At 45.0% G+C, this 19,394-nt stretch overlaps 1 protein-coding gene across 13 annotated transcripts in view; it reads right to left on the bottom strand.

Annotated features, from left to right (window-relative positions):
- nav3 (neuron navigator 3) overlaps positions 1-19,394 on the bottom strand; it is a 242,139-nt gene that overhangs the window by 32,684 nt on the left and 190,061 nt on the right. For 12 of the 13 annotated variants that reach the window (XM_036945151.1, XM_036945152.1, XM_036945153.1 and 9 more), the window contains 8 exons: positions 10,450-10,576; positions 9,481-9,766; positions 7,958-8,669; positions 6,290-6,730; positions 5,472-5,513; positions 3,362-3,519; positions 2,463-2,651; positions 1,001-1,053 (listed from right to left, as the gene is read on the bottom strand). In XM_036945151.1, the coding sequence (XP_036801046.1) occupies positions 1,001-1,053; positions 2,463-2,651; positions 3,362-3,519; positions 5,472-5,513; positions 6,290-6,730; positions 7,958-8,669; positions 9,481-9,766; positions 10,450-10,576 (2,008 nt within the window). The remainder of the gene's footprint in view (positions 1-1,000; positions 1,054-2,462; positions 2,652-3,361; positions 3,520-5,471; positions 5,514-6,289; positions 6,731-7,957; positions 8,670-9,480; positions 9,767-10,449; positions 10,577-19,394) is intronic. The other variant, XM_036945155.1, reaches the window with a different exon arrangement.

The raw sequence follows: 19,394 nt of genomic DNA, 5'->3' as shown, positions 1-19,394 counted from the left end.
TTATAGTAATGTAAACAAATAAACATGAAATTACAATTAAAATATTAAAATATGAACACAACCAAACATCGACACAATGAAATGAAGAATAAACAATAACTGCTTTCTGTCTTTCTGCCCCATAGGAAGACTTTCAGAACAAGTCTCTGAAATCAGTCAAAGTCTAAACTCCTCTCCAGGCCTTTCTAGAACTTTCTGCTGGAGAGCGCCAGTAATTGTTTATCTTCCTCAACTGATCTGTCTTCTCATTGAGTTTGACTGCAGCTGGAGTGTTGCCTGTTGCCCCCAAAAAATCCACACCTTCACCAAGCTTGAATTTGCCTATATCACCTTGGATGCACTGCCTAAATATAAACATGTATGATATATTTAAGTATTAAGGTCCAAGGAGGTGTGGTATATGGCCAATATACCACGGCTAAGGAGTGTTCATAGGCAAGACGCAATGCGGAGTGCCTGGACACAGCCCTTAGCCGTGGTATATTGTGGCAATATACCACAAACCCCCGAGGTGTCTTATTGCTATTATAAACTGGTTTCCAACATAATTAGAGCAGTAAAAATAAATGTTTTGTCATACCCGTGGTATACAGTCTCATATACCACGGCTGTCAGCCAATCAGCATTCAGGGCTTGAACCACCCAGTTTATAAAGCCATTCGTACACCTATCTATTATTGAAGAATGTAACTTATAAAGTGCAGCTGTTCTACCCCATCATAACCCCAAATATGTTTCAAAATATTACTCTGATTTCATGGACTCTGTCCTTGCATCCAAAACACAATCTTTGATTTTGAGAGTGGTTACATTTCTCCAGCCTTATAGCAAAAAAGTGTCAGGGCTGTGGCTTGCTGAAAAATGTATTACATATTGTCTCCTAAAATACTTTTAGGCTAATGACACCAATTAACCGGGATCACACACAGCACCCATGGCTGCCATAAGCATGATTGTCTAAATGTTTGTTTGTGTGTTTGGAGAAAACCATTCAGCTTACCGCAGAGTACAGGGACGAGGTGCTGGAGACCAGCGACAGTGAGGATCCATGGACTAGAGAGAGAGAGAGAACGACAGTGAGGATCCATGGACTAGAGAGAGACAGAGAGAGAACGACAGTGAGGATCCATGGACTAGAGAGAGAACGACAGTGAGGATCCATGGACTAGAGAGAGAGCAACAGTGAGGATCCATGGACTAGAGAGAGAACGACAGTGAGGATCCATGGACTAGAGAGAGAACGACAGGGAGGATCCATGGACTAGAGAGAGAGCGACAGTGAGGATCCATGGACTAGAGAGAGACAGAGAGAGAACGACAGTGAGGATCCATGGACTAGAGAGAGAGAGAGAGAACGACAGTGAGGATCCATGGACTAGAGAGAGAATGACAGTGAGGATCCATGGACTAGAGAGAGAGCGACAGTGAGGATCCATGGACTAGAGAGAGACAGAGAGAGAGCGACAGTGAGGATCCATGGACTAGAGAGAGACAGAGAGAGAGCGACAGTGAGGATCCATGGACTAGAGAGAGACAGAGAGAGAGCGACAGTGAGGATCCATGGACTAGAGAGAGAGCGACAGTGAGGATCCATGGGCTAGAGAGAGACAGAGAGAGAGCGACAGTGAGGATCCATGGACTAGAGAGAGACAGAGAGAGAGCGATAGTGAGGATCCATGGGCTAGAGAGAGACAGAGAGAGAGCGACAGTGAGGATCCATGGACTAGAGAGAGACAGAGAGAGAGCGACAGTGAGGATCCATGGACTAGAGAGAGAGCGACAGTGAGGATCCATGGACTAGAGAGAGACAGAGAGAGAGCGACAGTGAGGATCCATGGACTAGAGAGAGACAGAGAGAGAGCGACAGTGAGGATCCATGGACTAGAGAGAGAGCGACAGTGAGGATCCATGGGCTAGAGAGAGACAGAGAGAGAGCGACAGTGAGGATCCATGGACTAGAGAGAGAGCGACAGTGAAGATCCATGGACTAGAGAGAGACAGAGAGAGAGCGACAGTGAGGATCCATGGACTAAAGAGAGACAGAGAGAGAGCGAGCGAGAGAGAGAACAAGAGAGCGTGAGAGCGAGAGAGGAATTAAGAGAACATAACCTGTGGTCCTATAAATAGCACCAATTTATCTGCATGTAAAAGTAACATATTCTAATGGCATGTGTGTGGCTGTGTACGAATGAAGTACTTGTTTGGATAATTCAAAGGGCCTAGTCATTGACTAGTAACATTACTTTCAAGTGGCACCGTCACGTTACCAAAATGTTAACTGAAACGCCAATCTTCTCTTTAAAAAGAGAAGCAGAAAAAGCCGGGTTCCTAGTCCAGTGCATTTTGAGCTTCAATCTGAGAACTCAACCCTGGCTATCACTTCTTCATGGTCTAAGCTTCTTGGTCTAATATATATATATATATATACACAATGCATATACAGGACCACAGTCGGGGCCTACCTTCATCGGTGCTGTCCCTGAAGGAGCCAGAGCGGCTCATGCCCCGGGGTCTGTCCTCCAGAGAGGTGGCGCTTCCCCCCAGGTGGGCTTCTCCATACAGGTCAAAGGAGTCCTGGGCAGGGATGCTGTTGGAGCGACTCATACTGCTGGGTCCTGGCAGGTTGTAGGGTGACAGGTTGGTGGGGCTCACTGGGGGAGAAAACACACACGCACAAACAGGTTGGAGTAGTGGTATTTGTAGTAGTGGTATTTGGAGTAGTGGTATTTAGAGTAGTGGTATTTAGAGTAGTGGTATTTAGAGTAGTGGTATTTAGAGTAGTGGTATTTAGAGTAGTGGTATTTGGAGTAGTGGTATTTGGAGTAGGGCTTACGCAGGTTGGAGTAGTGGTATTTGGAGTAGGGCTTACGCAGGTTGGAGTAGTGGTATTTGGAGTAGGGCTTACGCAGGTTGGAGTAGTGGTATTTGGAGTAGGGCTTACGCAGGTTGGAGTAGTGGTATTTGGAGTAGGGCTTACGCAGGTTGGAGTAGTGGTATTTGGAGTAGTGGTATTTGGAGTAGGGCTTACGCAGGTTGGAGTAGTGGTATTTGGAGTAGGGCTTACGCAGGTTGGAGTAGTGGTATTTGGAGTAGGGCTTACGCAGGTTGGAGTAGTGGCATTTGGAGTAGTGGCATTTGGAGTAGGGCTTACGCAGGTTGGAGTAGTGGTATTTGAATTAGGGCTTACGCAGGTTGGAGTAGTGGTATTTGGAGTAGGGCTTACGCAGATTGGAGTAGTGGTATTTGGAGTAGTGGTATTTGGAGTAGGGCTTACGCAGGTTGGAGTAGTGGTATTTGAATTAGGGCTTACGCAGATTGGAGTAGTGGTATTTGGAGTAGTGGTATTTGGAGTAGGGCTTACGCAGGTTGGAGTAGTGGTATTTTCCGGTGCTTGTGCATGCAACTCCAGGGGGGGAGAGAGGGGACTGACTCCCCGTGTCCTGTAACCCTCCAGTGGAGTGAGAACGCAGCCACTCCTTCCCCTCCTCATGGGACGTCTGTCTGGACGAGGGAGGGTACCTAGAGAGGACGTGGTACACGTCAACTAGTGGCACCACTGATTCAACATGGCGTCTATTGAACCATGCAACTGTATTATCTACATATCACATGACTGGATTGTGGTGACAAATATATTCACTAACTCATGAATAGTTATATACGTACACACAGTGCTTGACTTTGACTAAAATAGGTGCCGGCACTCTGCTTATATATAAGTGCCGGTACTCTGTTCATATATAGGTGCAGAAACTCCACAATATAGTTAAGTCAATATTCTAAAAGAGGTGCTAGACCTCAAGCAGTATAACATTGGAGGGAGGTGGAAGAGTTCTGGTGTGTTCCGGCCTAAGTCAAGCACTGTGGACACAGACACACACACATGCATCCACCCACACACAGGCACAGCCACCCATCCCACCTATGTGCAAGAATGCACACACACACACACACTGACAGTCTTTACTCTCCTCATCTCTAGCGGTTCCTAGCAGGGGGAAGAGTTATCTAAATGATTGATAGGCAGCCAGGTTTAATCCTTAAAGGAAGATAATTGAGTTCAAGCTCATCCTTTCAACACTGAAGCTCATAACAGACTGTCTGTCATACGAATACCCCACTCTGAATTCTTTCAGACGAAGAAAGGTACTCTGATTGACATCTAATGACAGTAAAAGGTATTGAATGATATATCATGTGCACATGTCTGCATGTTCAACTTCAAATCAAATGGCCTATTTTGCACAGAATTGTCCATCGATTTTGAGTTCCACTTTGAGTTCAGAGGAGAGAATGCCTCAATCAGAGTATGTTTTGAAGTCTGCTTAATGTGCATTTAAAACTGAGCATTGGACACATGAATATCATAATCATTTAGCTATTATCTGGCTTGAAAAAAGGCAATTTGTTGCTTTGAATCCCTCTGGGCTAGAAAAAAAGGCAATTTGTTGCTTTGAATCCCTCTGGGCTAGAAAAAAAGGCAGCGACAAGAAACACAACCCAGTCCTAAACTGCTGAGTGGCTTCTGAGATCAATAGAAATAAACTTCTGAAGGGAAAATGCCTCCACGCCTGCTGTGAAAGTACAGTTAAAAGGAAATACGTGTTCTTTCTGTGTCAAACATCCCCTTAGCATTACATGCAGTGAATTATAAAAGGTTGCAGAAGTCCTACTCAAGGTAGAGATTCACTCTCTACTGCAGTCTAATAAAGAGAAATATCAAACCCTGGGCAGGAGCCTGGACTTATTGCAGTGCTTTTTGCAGACAGAGTAATTCGGTAGAAAAAGCCATTTGTTGCATGGTGGTGTGATAGGGGCGGAATCCCAAATGGAACCATATTCCATAGTGCACTTCTTTTGAGCAGAGCCCTATGGACCCAGATCAAAAGTAGGGCACTATATATAGGGAATAGGGTGCCAATAGGGTGTCACACCTTCTAGTGTTGAGGGTCTGGACACGATTTCAGACATTAGATAGGACAGGAGTAGTGGAAACTTGATTTAAAATGGATGCCCTGACTTGCCGAGGAGGAAAGAAAGTACAAAAAGATCCTGGATATAACTATTCAGAATCCACTAGACTACATGGGATCATTGACTTCAGGCACCTGTAATCTGTGAGGAACTGTGGAGTGTCCAGAGGAACAACAGTGACTAATAGTCTACCTCTAGAAGAGAATTCTTCAACAGGATTTGTACAGCAATTGAAGCCTTTTATGAGGTGAAACTAAATTGTCACTCCCATTAATATTTTCAATGTTCAATGTGCCAAACCCTCATCGGCTAAATCTCCTGAGACAAATGTCAAGCAAAATACTAACGTCATTATGTAACACTGCTTTCCTACACCAACATGATATTAGACACAACATGAGATTTTGCCAGTCAGAAAGACATGTATGAATAACTTGTGAGAATGAAAAGCCAAAACAAGGAAACACTAAAAGGACAACGTATGAGTGATGAGTTACCTCAGTCCCTTTTTGGGGAGTGTGTTTCTGTCAAGAGGCATGCTGTTAAGACACAGAGAACGAAAAACATTAGAATTACCTACAGGTGTAGGATCTTAATTTGATCACCCTGTTGTTGTACAGCAGGAAATGCAATATTTTAGGGTCCTGTACTTGAGGTTAAAAAAGGCTTCTAAAGTCTGTAATTTCCACTTTGCTGGAGGATTATTTTCCTGCTGTGAGAAACTGGTCAAATTAAGATTCTACATTTAAACGATCATGATGCCATGGATTCAATTCACATCTATTGACTGATAGAACACACAGACTGTCTAAAGTGAGAATGCTAAAGGACAATCACTACAATGGGCAACGTTACCCAAGAAACAGACATACGGAAAGCACACATTAAACCGAACATTTGGGTTAGTTTGATACTCTCAATTTAGACAACAATCTGTGAATGAAGGAAATATTACAAACCGCTATGACAACAGTGAGCTATACTGAAAAGACAAGACGAGCATGACGTTGTATTCCATACATACAGTCTACAAGTCCATTTTCATTTTCATTTTCAGTGTCTGTACATTGATGGCTGTGTGTCAGAGACGGCTGGTGTGATAAGATATAGGAGGACGGGCTCATTGCAATGGCTGGAATGGAATAAACGGAATGGAGTGAAACACGTAGCTTCCCTGTGTTTGATATCGTTCCCTTCATTCCAACCATTACAATATCTTTTCCCATCAGCCACCACTGATGTACATGTTACACCCACTGGTCTGAAACAAACTACCCACAGGAACCTAATGGAGTTGTTCCACATTGGGACTCACCCCTCAGAAAGCGTGGACTTGACGCTGGCCGTGCGGGTGACTTTGGGGCCGTGGTGGTGCCCCAGCAGCAGGTCAATGGACTCGGAGCTGGTGTGCAGACTGGTCATGCTCTGGCAGCTCAGTGTGTCCTTACTGCCAGAGCATGCCGAGGAGCTGCTGAGGTTGGTGGGCCAGGGGCGGGCGTTGGAGGGCAACGAGAGGCCTGACGCCGGGCTGGAGGCAGGCGAATCAGTGCCCAGGTCAGGGGCCTTGCCATAAAGTGGGCTGCTAGCCCCACTCTGCCCGCCCGCGCTGCCCAGGCTCCCCGTGCCCGAGGAGGGAGAGTCCAGGCTGGCCTGGCGCGCCAATGTTCCATGAGGGCTGCCCAACGCAGAGGGGCACTTGCCTGAGTCGGGTGTGCCTGGGGTACTGGCCTTGCTGCTGGCTTTGGTGCCAAACAACCTGGGAGAGAGAGAAAGATGGTTCCATTCACTCACAGACTATCTATGGCAATCATGATCCCCTCAGACTGAACAAACTCAGTCTCTAGGTTCAGAACTAGGTTGTTTGATATAGAACAGTATTACATTTATTTAATTACACCAAGGAAATAGGAGCTTGGGGAAAGTTTGCATTCCGCTCAACACTGCCCCTCCCCTATCTCATAAGCCTACCATATTCTTCTTCATAGACACTATGAAGAAGTACACCTTCCCTACTGCCTCTGTTAGAGTATGTCTGCATCCCAAATGGCACCCTATTCCCTATATTGCACTACTTAGTACACTACTTTGGACCAGAGTCCTATGGGAATAGGGTGACTGTTGAGACGACGGCGCTCCCAGTGATTTTAATTCAGACAGCTGTGGTTCAGACAGCTGTGGTCATAGCATTGCCCCATTTATTTTCCATGCGTGTAATCAGCCAATCTGGTCACTCAGAAACACATATGTTGTTCACAGGTCCTTCCTGTCGTGTCTGACGTGGGGCTGACATCAAACAGGCTCCCAATTAATAGGTGCCTTTTTCTAAGGGGTATACGCACAAATCAAAAATGCACTCTGTGCCTCGACAGGTCGGACGGCACGGCCGTGTCCGGACACGCCTTGTGAGCGCACCTAACCAATGAGACAGGGGTTCGCGAACAGAATAGCTTTCTCACTGTCAGTGAATCAGTTTAGCCTGACCTGAATGGCAAATCATCTACCGTTCATCTTGAGAGAAATACCATCAGTTTCTGTGATGACATCTACCGAACAGCAGGGGGCAACCTTTGCCTCTCTGACTCTAAAGCCCAACGAACAAACTCAGACCAATGTTTCTGTGCTGGGATAGGATTTAGTGTCTTATTACCTTATTACCTAAAAAAAAACATATATATAAATATGAGACTTTGGAATGCTAATTCTGCGTCGCTTCAGAGAAGAAGTGAACCTCTACCTGTAATTCTGACAGCACCAATGAACACTATCTATCAATAGCATCTTGGAGCTGAGAAACAACATTGTACCTCACAAACAACACTTCATTATTCTGTGGTGGCCTCGAGCACGCAGTCGGTGAGAGTGCCTAGGGAACAACAAGCTCCCTCTACCTTTACAATAGAGATGAAAAATGGCAGCTGCTTGGCTCTGGCTACCAAGCTCTTATATGAGTGCAGGGGAAACCAAGTGAGCAGTGTTGACTGACCTGCGGAAGGTAGGTGAGGCAATGTCCGGGTACTTGGACCCTGGTTGCCTGAGGCCAGATTGGCCCGTGGAGGTGGGGCTGGACTTGGGGGAGGTGGATAAACCTGCTGGGTCCTGGTCTGACACGGCCACTTTCTCCTTGTCCGTCTGGTTGATGGTGATGGGGATGGGGCTGGAGCGCCCCGAGCCCACCTTCCCAGCGTCCCTTCGCTTGGTCCCCGTTCCTCCGGCCGACTTGCAGCTGACATTGGAATCGATGCTGCTGGAACTGGAGCGGTGGCCGCTGCGCCCCACCACCCCCCCGCTGGAGGACTTGGCCGGCCGGGGCAGAGAGCGGTACTGGAGGGGCACCTTGGAGCCTCCGCAGCCCATCAGCACCCCATCGTCCTGGGGCTGGGAGCCATCCAGGCTGGTCTTACGGCCTCCGCTGATCCCTGTCCCCTTGCCGATAGCCGAAGACTTGGGCACCTTCCCCAGGGTGGCGGAGCCACTGGCCAGGGTGGCACCACTGGCCGTGATGAGGGCACCGGAGGGGGGGCTGGCCATCTTTTTATAGCCGAACGACCCAGTGGTGGGGGGGCGGGCGATGCCCGAGGGGGGTTTCTTGCCCTCGTCGCCACTGCTCTTGCCGGCGTCGGAGGGCGAGCGCTGGATGCCAGCGGTCTTGGAGGGGGCCTTGCATTTTTCTGAGGCCTTGGCGTCATCAGTTTTACCTGTCGATACAAAGGCCAGTCATTAACAAGCTGGCAAACACCTTCCCCTCTGCAAACTGCTGGGGTACGGAATAATTTAGCTAGGATCGAGCAGAGGGGAGACGGACCTCGCAGCTTATTGGTAAATAACGGGACTCATCTTTGTCATCATCTGTAGGGCTACAGGGCAGGTGTGCCAAATTACTTTACACTTCGCTAACATTTTACAACTCTTTTCACAAAGCTCAGCTAAAATAGAAAGCTATACTAATCCAAACATGAGAAGACTTGCTGAGCAAACCAAAACACGATTGAGAAAAATATAAAGTAGAACGGAGAAACGACAAACATTACCGAGGGCCTCAAAGGGCAACGACACAGGTTTCCTAATGAATAATCTGATTGGCTAAAATCTTTGACCCTGTTATCTAATCAATGTCAAACTGGAACACATCAACAAATAAAATTCACATAAATAAAGCTAGGATGGACATTTCCTGGTCCTAATATCAACCAGACAGGCAGTTTGATTGAATGAATGACCAGTCAGAGAACAATCTACACCACCATCCATCCTCAGTTAGACATGGGCCCTGTTCAAATCAGAAATACATCCTTCCTACCTTCCTTGAAGTAATCACAGATCTGAATTGGTCGACGTAATACGGCGGTAACCTTGGATACACCGATACAATCACTTATACTGTAGATCTGTGCTCACCTCAAGACAACAAGAAAGGAAGGAAGTTATTTCTACAGTTTTCCAACAGGGCCATGGTAGAAAGAAATAAGCAAGGTCTGAAGTAGGTTGAAGAAGGAGGGCGGGTCCTACCAGGGGTTTTTAGGGTGGCGCTGGTTCCTTTGGTCCGGGGGGGCGTGATGCCCACCTGGGCAGTCATACCCCTCCTCCAGGAGCCAGTCTGGGACATGGGTAGGCCCGTCTTCTGCCCGGGATCCTCCCCACACTGCCCCGCTGGCGAGGAGGCAGAGGAGGAGGAAGGCTTCCACTTTGAGCCGGGCTCCATGCTGACATCCAGCTCCTCGTCCACCTTCTTCAGATCTTCAGCTCCGGCCCAGCTGCTGCTGACCTCCTGCTCCACATGCTGGTGTGTGTCCGCCTGGGACAGTCAGTAACCCACACACCTTTATTTTACTATCCTTTTGGTGACCAAAACATGTCAAAACCCTATTTTCCCTAACCCCTAATTATAAACCTAAACTTAACCCCTAACACTAAAACAGGTTTTTTCCTTGTTTTACCATCCTTATGAAGACTTCTGGTCCCCACAAGGATAGTAAAACAAAACAAAACCACACACACACACACACACACACAATACAGTATGAGTAAGGCACCTGACAGATGGTGAACCCCCCCTCACTAACCACACCAACAGTCTCTTAAGAGATCAATCTGTTGAGGTTTCCACAAGGCACGCATACTTGGCTATTTTTACCATGCTCCCTGAACACTGCACAAGGAATGGGTTCCGCTGTACATTTCCTTGGCTTTCTCTCTTGAAAGCCAATTAAAACAGTAAATGGCTTAATTTCCAGACTACAGTGATATACCTCACTGTTACACATACAAAGTATGACAGACAAGTCCCTGTTTTAATTGAATTAAGTGCAAAGACAGTGATGCTTCAGTATCATTACTCACAGTTAGTTCAATGTCTGGAAGCATGGATATACTCTATTCTTGTTCATTTATAAGAGAATAAACAGGATATAGGCTCTATGGGTTGTTCAGGCTCGGACAAGCCGACTGCCTTCATTTACACTCCATGGTGTACTGTACCTGGGCTGCCTTGTTCTTGCGTGGTGACGATGTGATGGCAGGGTAGGTGGGCGTGTTCAGATCGTCTGTGCTGATGTTATCTACAGTGTCACTGAGACCGCTGCTGACCGAACTGCTGTCATCCCAACTACCAGAGAGAGAGAGAGAGAGAGAGATGGGGTGTCAGAGATGAGTGATAAAGACAGAAGCCATCCATCTTCCTACCATATCAATCTTTCATTCCATTTTGTCATCCCTCCACAAATACCAACAATCCTCTCCTTCACCCTTCCAGTAACCCTTCAGGTAAACTCAGAAACGTGCATCTCTGCACCGTGTAAAAGAGAAACCCTTTCCAACCTGCAGGTAATGCACTCTGTGTAGGGTGAACTTGCCCCTAGACACTGATCTTGAGTCAGTTTTGCATTTCCCTGACTAGTGGTTAACTTAATGATTTGTGGAGGGGAAGGTGATCCTGGATCTGTACCTAGGGGAAACTTCACCCCGAGGTGCACTATGCGTTGTAGAAGAAAAAGAAACGCACACCTATTAAGATGAGGTGCTGGCTAGCGGAGTAGAACACCTATTAAGACGAGGTGCTGGTTAGCGGAGTAGAACACCTATTAAGACGAGGTGCTGGTTAGCGGAGTAGAACACCTATTAAGACGAGGTGCTGGCTAGCGGAGTAGAACACCTATTAAGACGAGGTGCTGGCTAGCGGAGTAGAAAACTTGAAAATAAAAGAGAGCCGCACACTCTAGGAGCTCAGATGCAAAAATGTAATACCAACGATTCGACAGCCAAGCTGTCCTCATCAGAGTATAATCACTAACACTGTGTGATGACTCGTTTATGTAGTGTCAAAAGACACAGGTGTCTGTAATCATGGCCAAGAGTGGCCTAATATCATTGGTTAATAATCAAATATTAAAATGTCATACAAAGAACAGCATACAAAACAACAAATGGATAGCATCCGATCATAGATTAATTTGACTACACAAGCTTACAAACAGTTACAATGGCAAAGTCACAATAATCACTATGCGTTGTACCTGCATCTGGCTTCCTATCACGCTGCCTTAATGAAACCTACCCAGTCCCCAGGGAGCCAGGAGATATGCCGGAAACAAGCAATCTCTGTCGTGGGTGGGGATTCGCTCAATTTCCAATCACCTCCTCCCATCTATCACTGTTGTTGATCATTTATCCTCTCTAATTAGTACATTGAGTGGCGGTGGCCCTCTTTAAATCTTCATTAGGCTATTGACATCTGGGTATTGTGTATCCTGGGATAATTTCTCAACAAATAAAATTTATTTATGAAGCCCTTTTTTACATCAGAAGATGTCACAAAGTGCTGTACAGACACCCAGCCTAAAACCACAAACAGCAAGCAATGCAGATGTAGAAGCACGGTGGCTAGGAAAAACCCCCTAGAAAGGCAGGAACCTAGTGAAGGTTATAAGAGTACATGGCCATTAAGGCCACATCACTCTTCAAAATGTTCAAACATTCATAGATCACCAGCAGGGTCAAAACATCACTATATATGTGATGTATGGATCGGGACTGTCTACGGGATGTATGGATCGGGACTGTATATGTGATGTATGGATCGGGACTGTATATGTGATGTATGGATCGGGACTGTATATGTGATGTATGGATCGGGACTGTATATGTGATGTATGGATCGGGACTGTATATGTGATGTATGGATCGGGACTGTATATGTGATGTATGGATCGGGACTGTATACGTGATGTATGGATCGGGACTGTATATGTGATGTATGGATCGGGACTGTATATGTGATGTATGGAACATGTTAGCATGACATCATTGGATGGTTTTGACTTTCTTATCAGGCCTGGGTTCAAATACTATTTAAAATCTTTCCAATACTTTGAGTGTTTGTTTGAGCCTGGCTGGAGTGTGGGTGGGTGGGTTTTTCAGTTTTGAAACTATTCTATCGGTTCCATTGCGTCAGGCAAGCGGAATCAACAAGCCCAGATAAAGTATTTGAAATGATTTCAAATAGTATCTGAACACTGGTCTGGTTATTATGCAGGTGATGTACCCAGAACCCCTAAACAAAGGCCATATGGTTCAACTAGTGATCATTTCTGCACACGCTGTTTAATTACCACAGCTCCAGAGATTGGGGATCTCCAGAAATATGTTTCAGTCATGTCCAATTCCATTTTCGCTTATCACACCTAATAAATCCCCCTCAATAATAATGTATTAGTTCTCTCTCCGTCTCAGGCTCATGCACACACACACACACACACACACACACACACACACACACACACACACACACACACACACACACACACACACACACACACACACACACACACACACACACACACACACACACACACACACACACAGTGGATGGTTGCCATGACAATCTGTGTGTATGTATCTCTAGCATGAATTAACATTTGGAATCTGATCACCTCACTAAAGCTAGAAATTGAGTCTCAGAGGAAAATGCAGCCAATTTGATCCAGCATAGCTACAGTCATACATACAGGGAACTAAAGAAATACGACAAATGAACCAACAACGTGTGGGAACCTCATCGACGGTCTAAGAGGGGAGAGAGGAGAGGATGTAACCTGTTCAAGGACATGAAACAATAAACCCTGAAGTATTGTAGTCTCAATTCAATCATATGTGACTGAGCAACTGTCCTCTACCACATACCAGAGATGACAGATCAGAGATGACAGATCAGAGATGACTTCCAATCCCTTAGAAAAGTGAATCAGTTGTCATTGCTTAGGATAGTTTGCTAATTCAATTTTAGTCGAGTGAACATTACTTCTCCTCTGACATCTATAACTCATCCAAGACAAAGCTGAAACCCAAAGACAGGCTCAAAAGGAGAAAATAATGAGTTGTATGAAAGGCCCACAATGGGTGTTGGGAGAGAAGTGTGGGTGTTCCTCTGAAAGATATAACAGTGTGGACATGCACGGGTGCGTTCTCCCTGCTCATTGATTTTTACAACCTCTTTCGTGCTTTTCAAAGGGATTGAAAGCTATTCATATCAGCATTGGATAACACCAGGAATTTAAATATCAAGTTCACAGTTGGTTATACAATAATAAAATCCTTCCCTTTTGCAATGCTAACAGGGTGAGCCTGTTAAGAAGACAGAGCTGGAAAGGGCACGTTTTCTAACTGTACTGTGTGTAGAGCTGGAAACTATTTCAATTGGAGCAAAAGTTTGATCTGTACAAATGGAATCCTTGACAGTTAAATGGGAATTCTCAGCTCCTCCATCTTTTTGGAATATAGGTCTCTGAACATCTCAATTCCATGAAATAAATGGAAACTTTAAATTGCCTGTGGCCTGTCTGGCATGGATCCTATTTCACGATAGCCAATTTCTCATTGGCCATATGTCATTCATCATTTTGCCATTTAATTTGTCCCCAAACTCTATTATTAGGAGGCAGTCTCAATGATGACCGTGCCCAGGGTGAGTGATTGAATCATCATGTGTGAAGATGCAGATCTTCACGAGAAACATTTATTCACTTCCTCATTGTTTAATTGATGGTGGTATTGATTGTTTGCTTCAACGGGCCTAGATGCTATTTTCATTACATATTTTCTACGATATTAAAAGCATACTATCATCAACAGTTGATTAATTGTGTCTATGTTGAGAATATTGTAGGTGGTAATTGGCCACACCGCTCGTTAAGTCCTGATTCAGGACAGGTGCTTAGTGTTGTAGGTGGTAATTGGCCACACCGCTCGTTAAGTCCTGATTCAGGACAGGTGCTTAGTGTTGTAGGTGGTAATTGGCCACACCCCTTATTAAGTCCTGATTCAGGACAGGTGCTTAGTGTTGTAGGTGGTAATTGGCCACACTGCTCGTTAAGCCCTGATTCAGGACAGGCGCTTAGTGTAGTAGGTGGTAATTGGCCACACCGCTCGTTAAGCCCTGATTCAGGACAGGTGCTTAGTGTTGTAGGTGGTAATTGGCCACACCCCTCGTTAAGCCCTGATTCAGGACAGGTGCTTAGTGTAGTAGGTGGTAATTGGCCACACCCCTCGTTAAGCCCTGATTCAGGACAGGTGCTTAGTGTTGTAGGTGGTAATTGGCCACACCGCTCGTTAAGTCCTGATTCAGGACAGGCGCTTAGTGTTGTAGGTAGTAATTGGCCACACCGCTCGTTAAGTCCTGATTCAGGACAGGCGCTTAGTGTTGTAGGTGGTAATTGGCCACACCCCTCGTTAAGCCCTGATTCAGGACAGGTGCTTAGTGTAGTAGGTGGTAATTGGCCACACCGCTCGTTAAGCCCTGATTCAGGACAGGTGCTTAGTGTAGTAGGTGGCAATTGGCCACACCGCTCGTTAAGCCCTGATTCAGGACCGGTGCTTAGTGTTGTAGGTGGTAATTGGCCACACCCCTCGTTAAGCCCTGATTCAGGACAGGTGCTTAGTGTTGTAGGTGGTAATTGGCCACACCCCTCGTTAAGCCCTGATTCAGGACAGGTGCTTAGTGTAGTAGGTGGTAATTGGCCACACCCCTCGTTAAGCCCTGATTCAGGACAGGAGCTTAGTGTTGTAGGTGGTAATTGGCCACACCCCTCGTTAAGTCCTGATTCAGGAAAGGCGCTTAGTGTTGTAGGTGGTAATTGGCCACACCGCTCGTTAAGTCCTGATTCAGGACAGGCGCTTAGTGTTGTAGGTGGTAATTGGCCACACCGCTCGTTAAGTCCTGATTCAGGACAGGCGCTTAGTGTTGTAGGTGGTAATTGGCCACACAGCGTCGTTAAGTCCTGAATCAGGACAGGTGCTTAGTGTTGTAGGTGGTAATTGGTCACACCGCTCGTTAAGTCCTGATTCAGGACAGGTGCTTAGTGTTGTAGGTGGTAATTGGCCACACCGCTCGTTAAGTCCTGAATCAGGACAGGTGCTTAGTGTTGTAGGTGGTAATTGGTCACACCGCTCAAACTGATTATGGTAATAGGTCGAGTATGCCATAAACATCTTACTCTGATTATCTTAACCAGCTTAAAGTCATATTGCAAGTAAGCAGCACACTCCGATTAAAACACCTAGATTTTTTTTGAACTCTTTTGAATGATTAGCTATTCACAATCTGGGTATTCACAATAATCATAGTATTGTGTGCATGTAAACATACCCATTGTCTGGGAGAGAAATGTATGGGGCTTCTGTGTAGCTACGCTATCAAGCTAGTTTGTATCCCATTGCTTTTACACATTAAAAGCCTGGATGTATTTACATGGAATCAATCAGAGTGGTTACTTTGTGAACAAGCCATTTCAAAGATCACCAGCTACTCCAACATCAAACGTTTCACCGCAAGAGCTGCACTGACCTGATCTCAAACAGAGTCAGTTGGTGCTTAAAGTGAAAGGCACTATCTTTTCTCCAATAGGATTCTACAAAGACACGGAAATCGATAGCCTCGAAAAAAGCTGGCTTGTTTGCTGTAATCACTTCCTCTTATCTTAAGTGGCCGATGGCGACGCCGCGACTTTGCCTGGAAGTCGTTACGACGAGCTTCAGCATCCAAAGCACTTGTGGTGGCTGACAGTGACTTTCCCCTCCCAGAATGGAACATTGAGAGATAAACTTCTGACTCGAAGATGATGGCACTCAGGATCAAGAATGCACCCAGGGCTAACGCTTGAGTTTCCATAGTGACAGCAGCTTTTGTCAGGTCACATTGTCTTTCTACTTAGATGTGCCCCTCTGAAAATAAAGGAACCTGTCCTGTTCTCCCAGGGCCGGCCCCAGACTGCTAAGGGGCGCCCAACCCGTTTATAAACTCAGTCGGGGTCTCAACTTACTGTTGAGAGTTAGAATAGAAGAATACACAAGGTGCTTCAGAAAGTTGGTTGTGCATCAGCCATTTCTGTTGTTGTTATCTCAGTCACTCAATAACCCATGTCAGCTAACAATTTTTAGACTGGTAAATTAGTCTAGCCAGCTATCTAAACTAATAATCATGGCCGAATACTGACCGGTCACGCAGGGCACGTGCCCAAAAGCCCTGACCTCCAGGGGGCCAGCATTGATTTTGTTAGCCACTCTCACTCAGATATCATTAACATGGCATAAGTCATGGCAAAATGTGTAGAACTGCAGAAAATTTGCTTTAAAACGGAATAAATCTCACTTAGGGCCCCTAAAAGACTAGAGCCGGTCCTGTGTTCTTCACAACTACAACACCAACAGGGGGGAATGTGATGTCCCTTTCCTAAACGTCTCCAGAGACCAGGTATCCTTGGGTAACAGACAAGAAGAGGGCAGACAGAGACACGTCTAAGACTGCGTCCAAAAAACTGTTATCATAGTAGTGCAGTACAAGGGAATAGGATGCTATTTGGAATGGATCTATCACCGTCTCAGAGGAACTGGTAGCATACCAATATACCAGTTTTGGGAAGTGATGAGAAACCAGCCCTTAGATGACTCGTGTCTCCTTTCTGATGATCAATACCTTTGGATTACTGCGTACTGCGTAGGCAACCGGGCCAGAATAGTAAAACAAAATAGAGCTCCTAAACTCATTTCATGAGATACAGTACATACTATGTTACTAATAATATAATAAATACATGAGATAAATACTAAACACTTCATGAGATAAAAACTACACTACTGTACAGCGTCAATAGTCCTTTATGCCCAATGTTACACATCAAACTCCTGATCCATCTATAAGGTGAGTCTTCTGTGAGAGAAGACCAGACATAAAGGAAAGAGACTCTTATCTGATATACTTTCAATTCCCCCACCAAATCCATCACTTTTGATAACATCGACGGTAGCACTGTCTATTTGGGATGATTGAGTAGAGAGGGGAGGCTAATTTCCTGTGAAGAAGGGATGGCTTTTATGTACCGTATCCCAAATTGAGTCTAAATCACAAAATTACAGGGATGGTTTTCAAGGAAATGGTATGAAAATCTTGTGAGAGTGTCAGCCTTGACTAACAGCTAACAAGTGATGACTATCTATCCATATGATACTGTTTGGATATCCAAATAGCTACTTCCTGATTCATAGCCTGTGTTATTATTGGCTGCCACACTAATGAGCAGAAGTAAAACAGATGGCTGTTTAAAATCTCCACTGCCTTCAAATTCTTTTCTAAAAGTGAGTAAATTGTCTCTCTCTCACTCTCGGCTGTGACACATTGGGTACAATTCCCTCTTCCCTCCTGCGGTGGTCTTCTTAACACAATGCTGACAATCCAAAGTAATATTAATTAGTCTACAAAGTGCTGGGAAATAAGATTATAATTCTCTGCTATTTTCCACCCCAATTTGTCCCAGTTAGAACGTGTTGACTGTCACAGACTTGGGGCGATCTGGATTGTTCTTGAAAAAATAAGCCTATAATCGTAACGCTAACTAACCCTTTTGATATCTCTGCCATCCTCTTTTGTGGTGGTAAGTCAATTGCTTTAATTAAGTGACTGACTCTAATGTGCAATTCAGAATGGTTGTATTTGACTAGAAGAAGGAGGAGTTAGGAAGACAAATAATACTTCACAAAAAGTGACCTACAAATCAAGCATCATGTTAGAAGGGACATTTACTGATAACACATCTCAGAATAAAAGCTTGTTACTCAGACTGCGTTTGATTACATCGTCAATACAGTGTTAAGAAGCACTGGAGGACAGGGGCGAATTAATGACTTGATTATATTGATTAATGAATAAACACACCCTTTGACAACATGCACTATAGATATACAATAGCGATGACTTGATTTATTTATTTTTAGTTCACCTTGATTTAACCAGGAAGGCCAGTGGAAAACAAGTTCTCATTGACAACTGCGACCTGGCCAAGATAAAGCAAAGCAGTGCGACACAAACAACAACACAGAGTTACACATGGAATAAACAAACATACAGTCAATAACACAACAGAAAAATCTATATACAATGTGAGCAAATGTAGTAATAACTAATATACAGTACAGGTAAAGTAACCCTACAGTACTACCTAAAGGTATTTAACTCCTCTCTCCCCTCAGCCTAGCTTAGTGCAGCCAAGGCCAGTTTACAGGAGGACCCCTGAGGGCTGTCCTGAGAGCATGCCTGTATTGGCTGAATATTTAATAGAGGTGCATCCCTAGGCACCAGCCCCTGATGGAATCATCGGTGATGTCTCTGACAGGCAGCGAGTCCCTTAGAGCTGCGGATGGGCGACACACGCTAGGGGCCTCTCCATATCTCTAGGGGCCCGGCCCCAGACAGAGCTCACAGCTATGACCAATAACCATATCACAGCCCTGAAGCTAAGTCAACACTAACAGTATAGGTGTTTGAGTCACAAGCTATTTAATAAACAACAACGTGTAAGTCCCGCTGTGTGTCTCGATATGTTGCTAGATGTAGAGCATGTTGATTCCCTCTTCTGTATATCATATGTACAGTACCAGTCAAACATTTGGACACACCTACTCATTAAGTTTTTTATTTATGTAGTAACCAAAAAAGTGTTAAACAAATCTAAATATATTTTATATTTGAGATTCTTCAAAGCCACCCTTGCCTTGATGACAACTGGCATTCTCTCAAACAGATTCATGAGGTAGTCACCTGGAATGCATTTCAATTAACAGGTGAGCCTTCTTAAAAGTTAACAATGCTTTAAAGCCAATCAGTTGTGTTATGACAAGGTAAGGGTGGTATACAGAAGATAGCCCTAAGGGTGGTATACAGAAGATAGCCCTAAGGGTGGTATACAGAAGATAGCCCTATTTGGTAAAAGTCCATACTATGGACTATTTGCTCCAAGTACATATTATGGCAAGAAAAGCTCAAATAAGCAAAGAGAAATGACAGTCCATCATTACTTTAAGACATGAAGGTCAGTCAATCTGGAAAATGTCAAGAACTTTGAAAGTTTCTTCAAGTGCAATCTCAAAAACCATCAAGC

The sequence above is a fragment of the Oncorhynchus mykiss genome, chromosome 15, assembly GCF_013265735.2.
Source record: "Oncorhynchus mykiss isolate Arlee chromosome 15, USDA_OmykA_1.1, whole genome shotgun sequence".
Classification (NCBI taxonomy): domain Eukaryota; kingdom Metazoa; phylum Chordata; class Actinopteri; order Salmoniformes; family Salmonidae; genus Oncorhynchus; species Oncorhynchus mykiss.
Note: the sequence above shows the minus strand (reverse complement) of the source record. Positions and strands in the feature narration are given on the sequence as shown.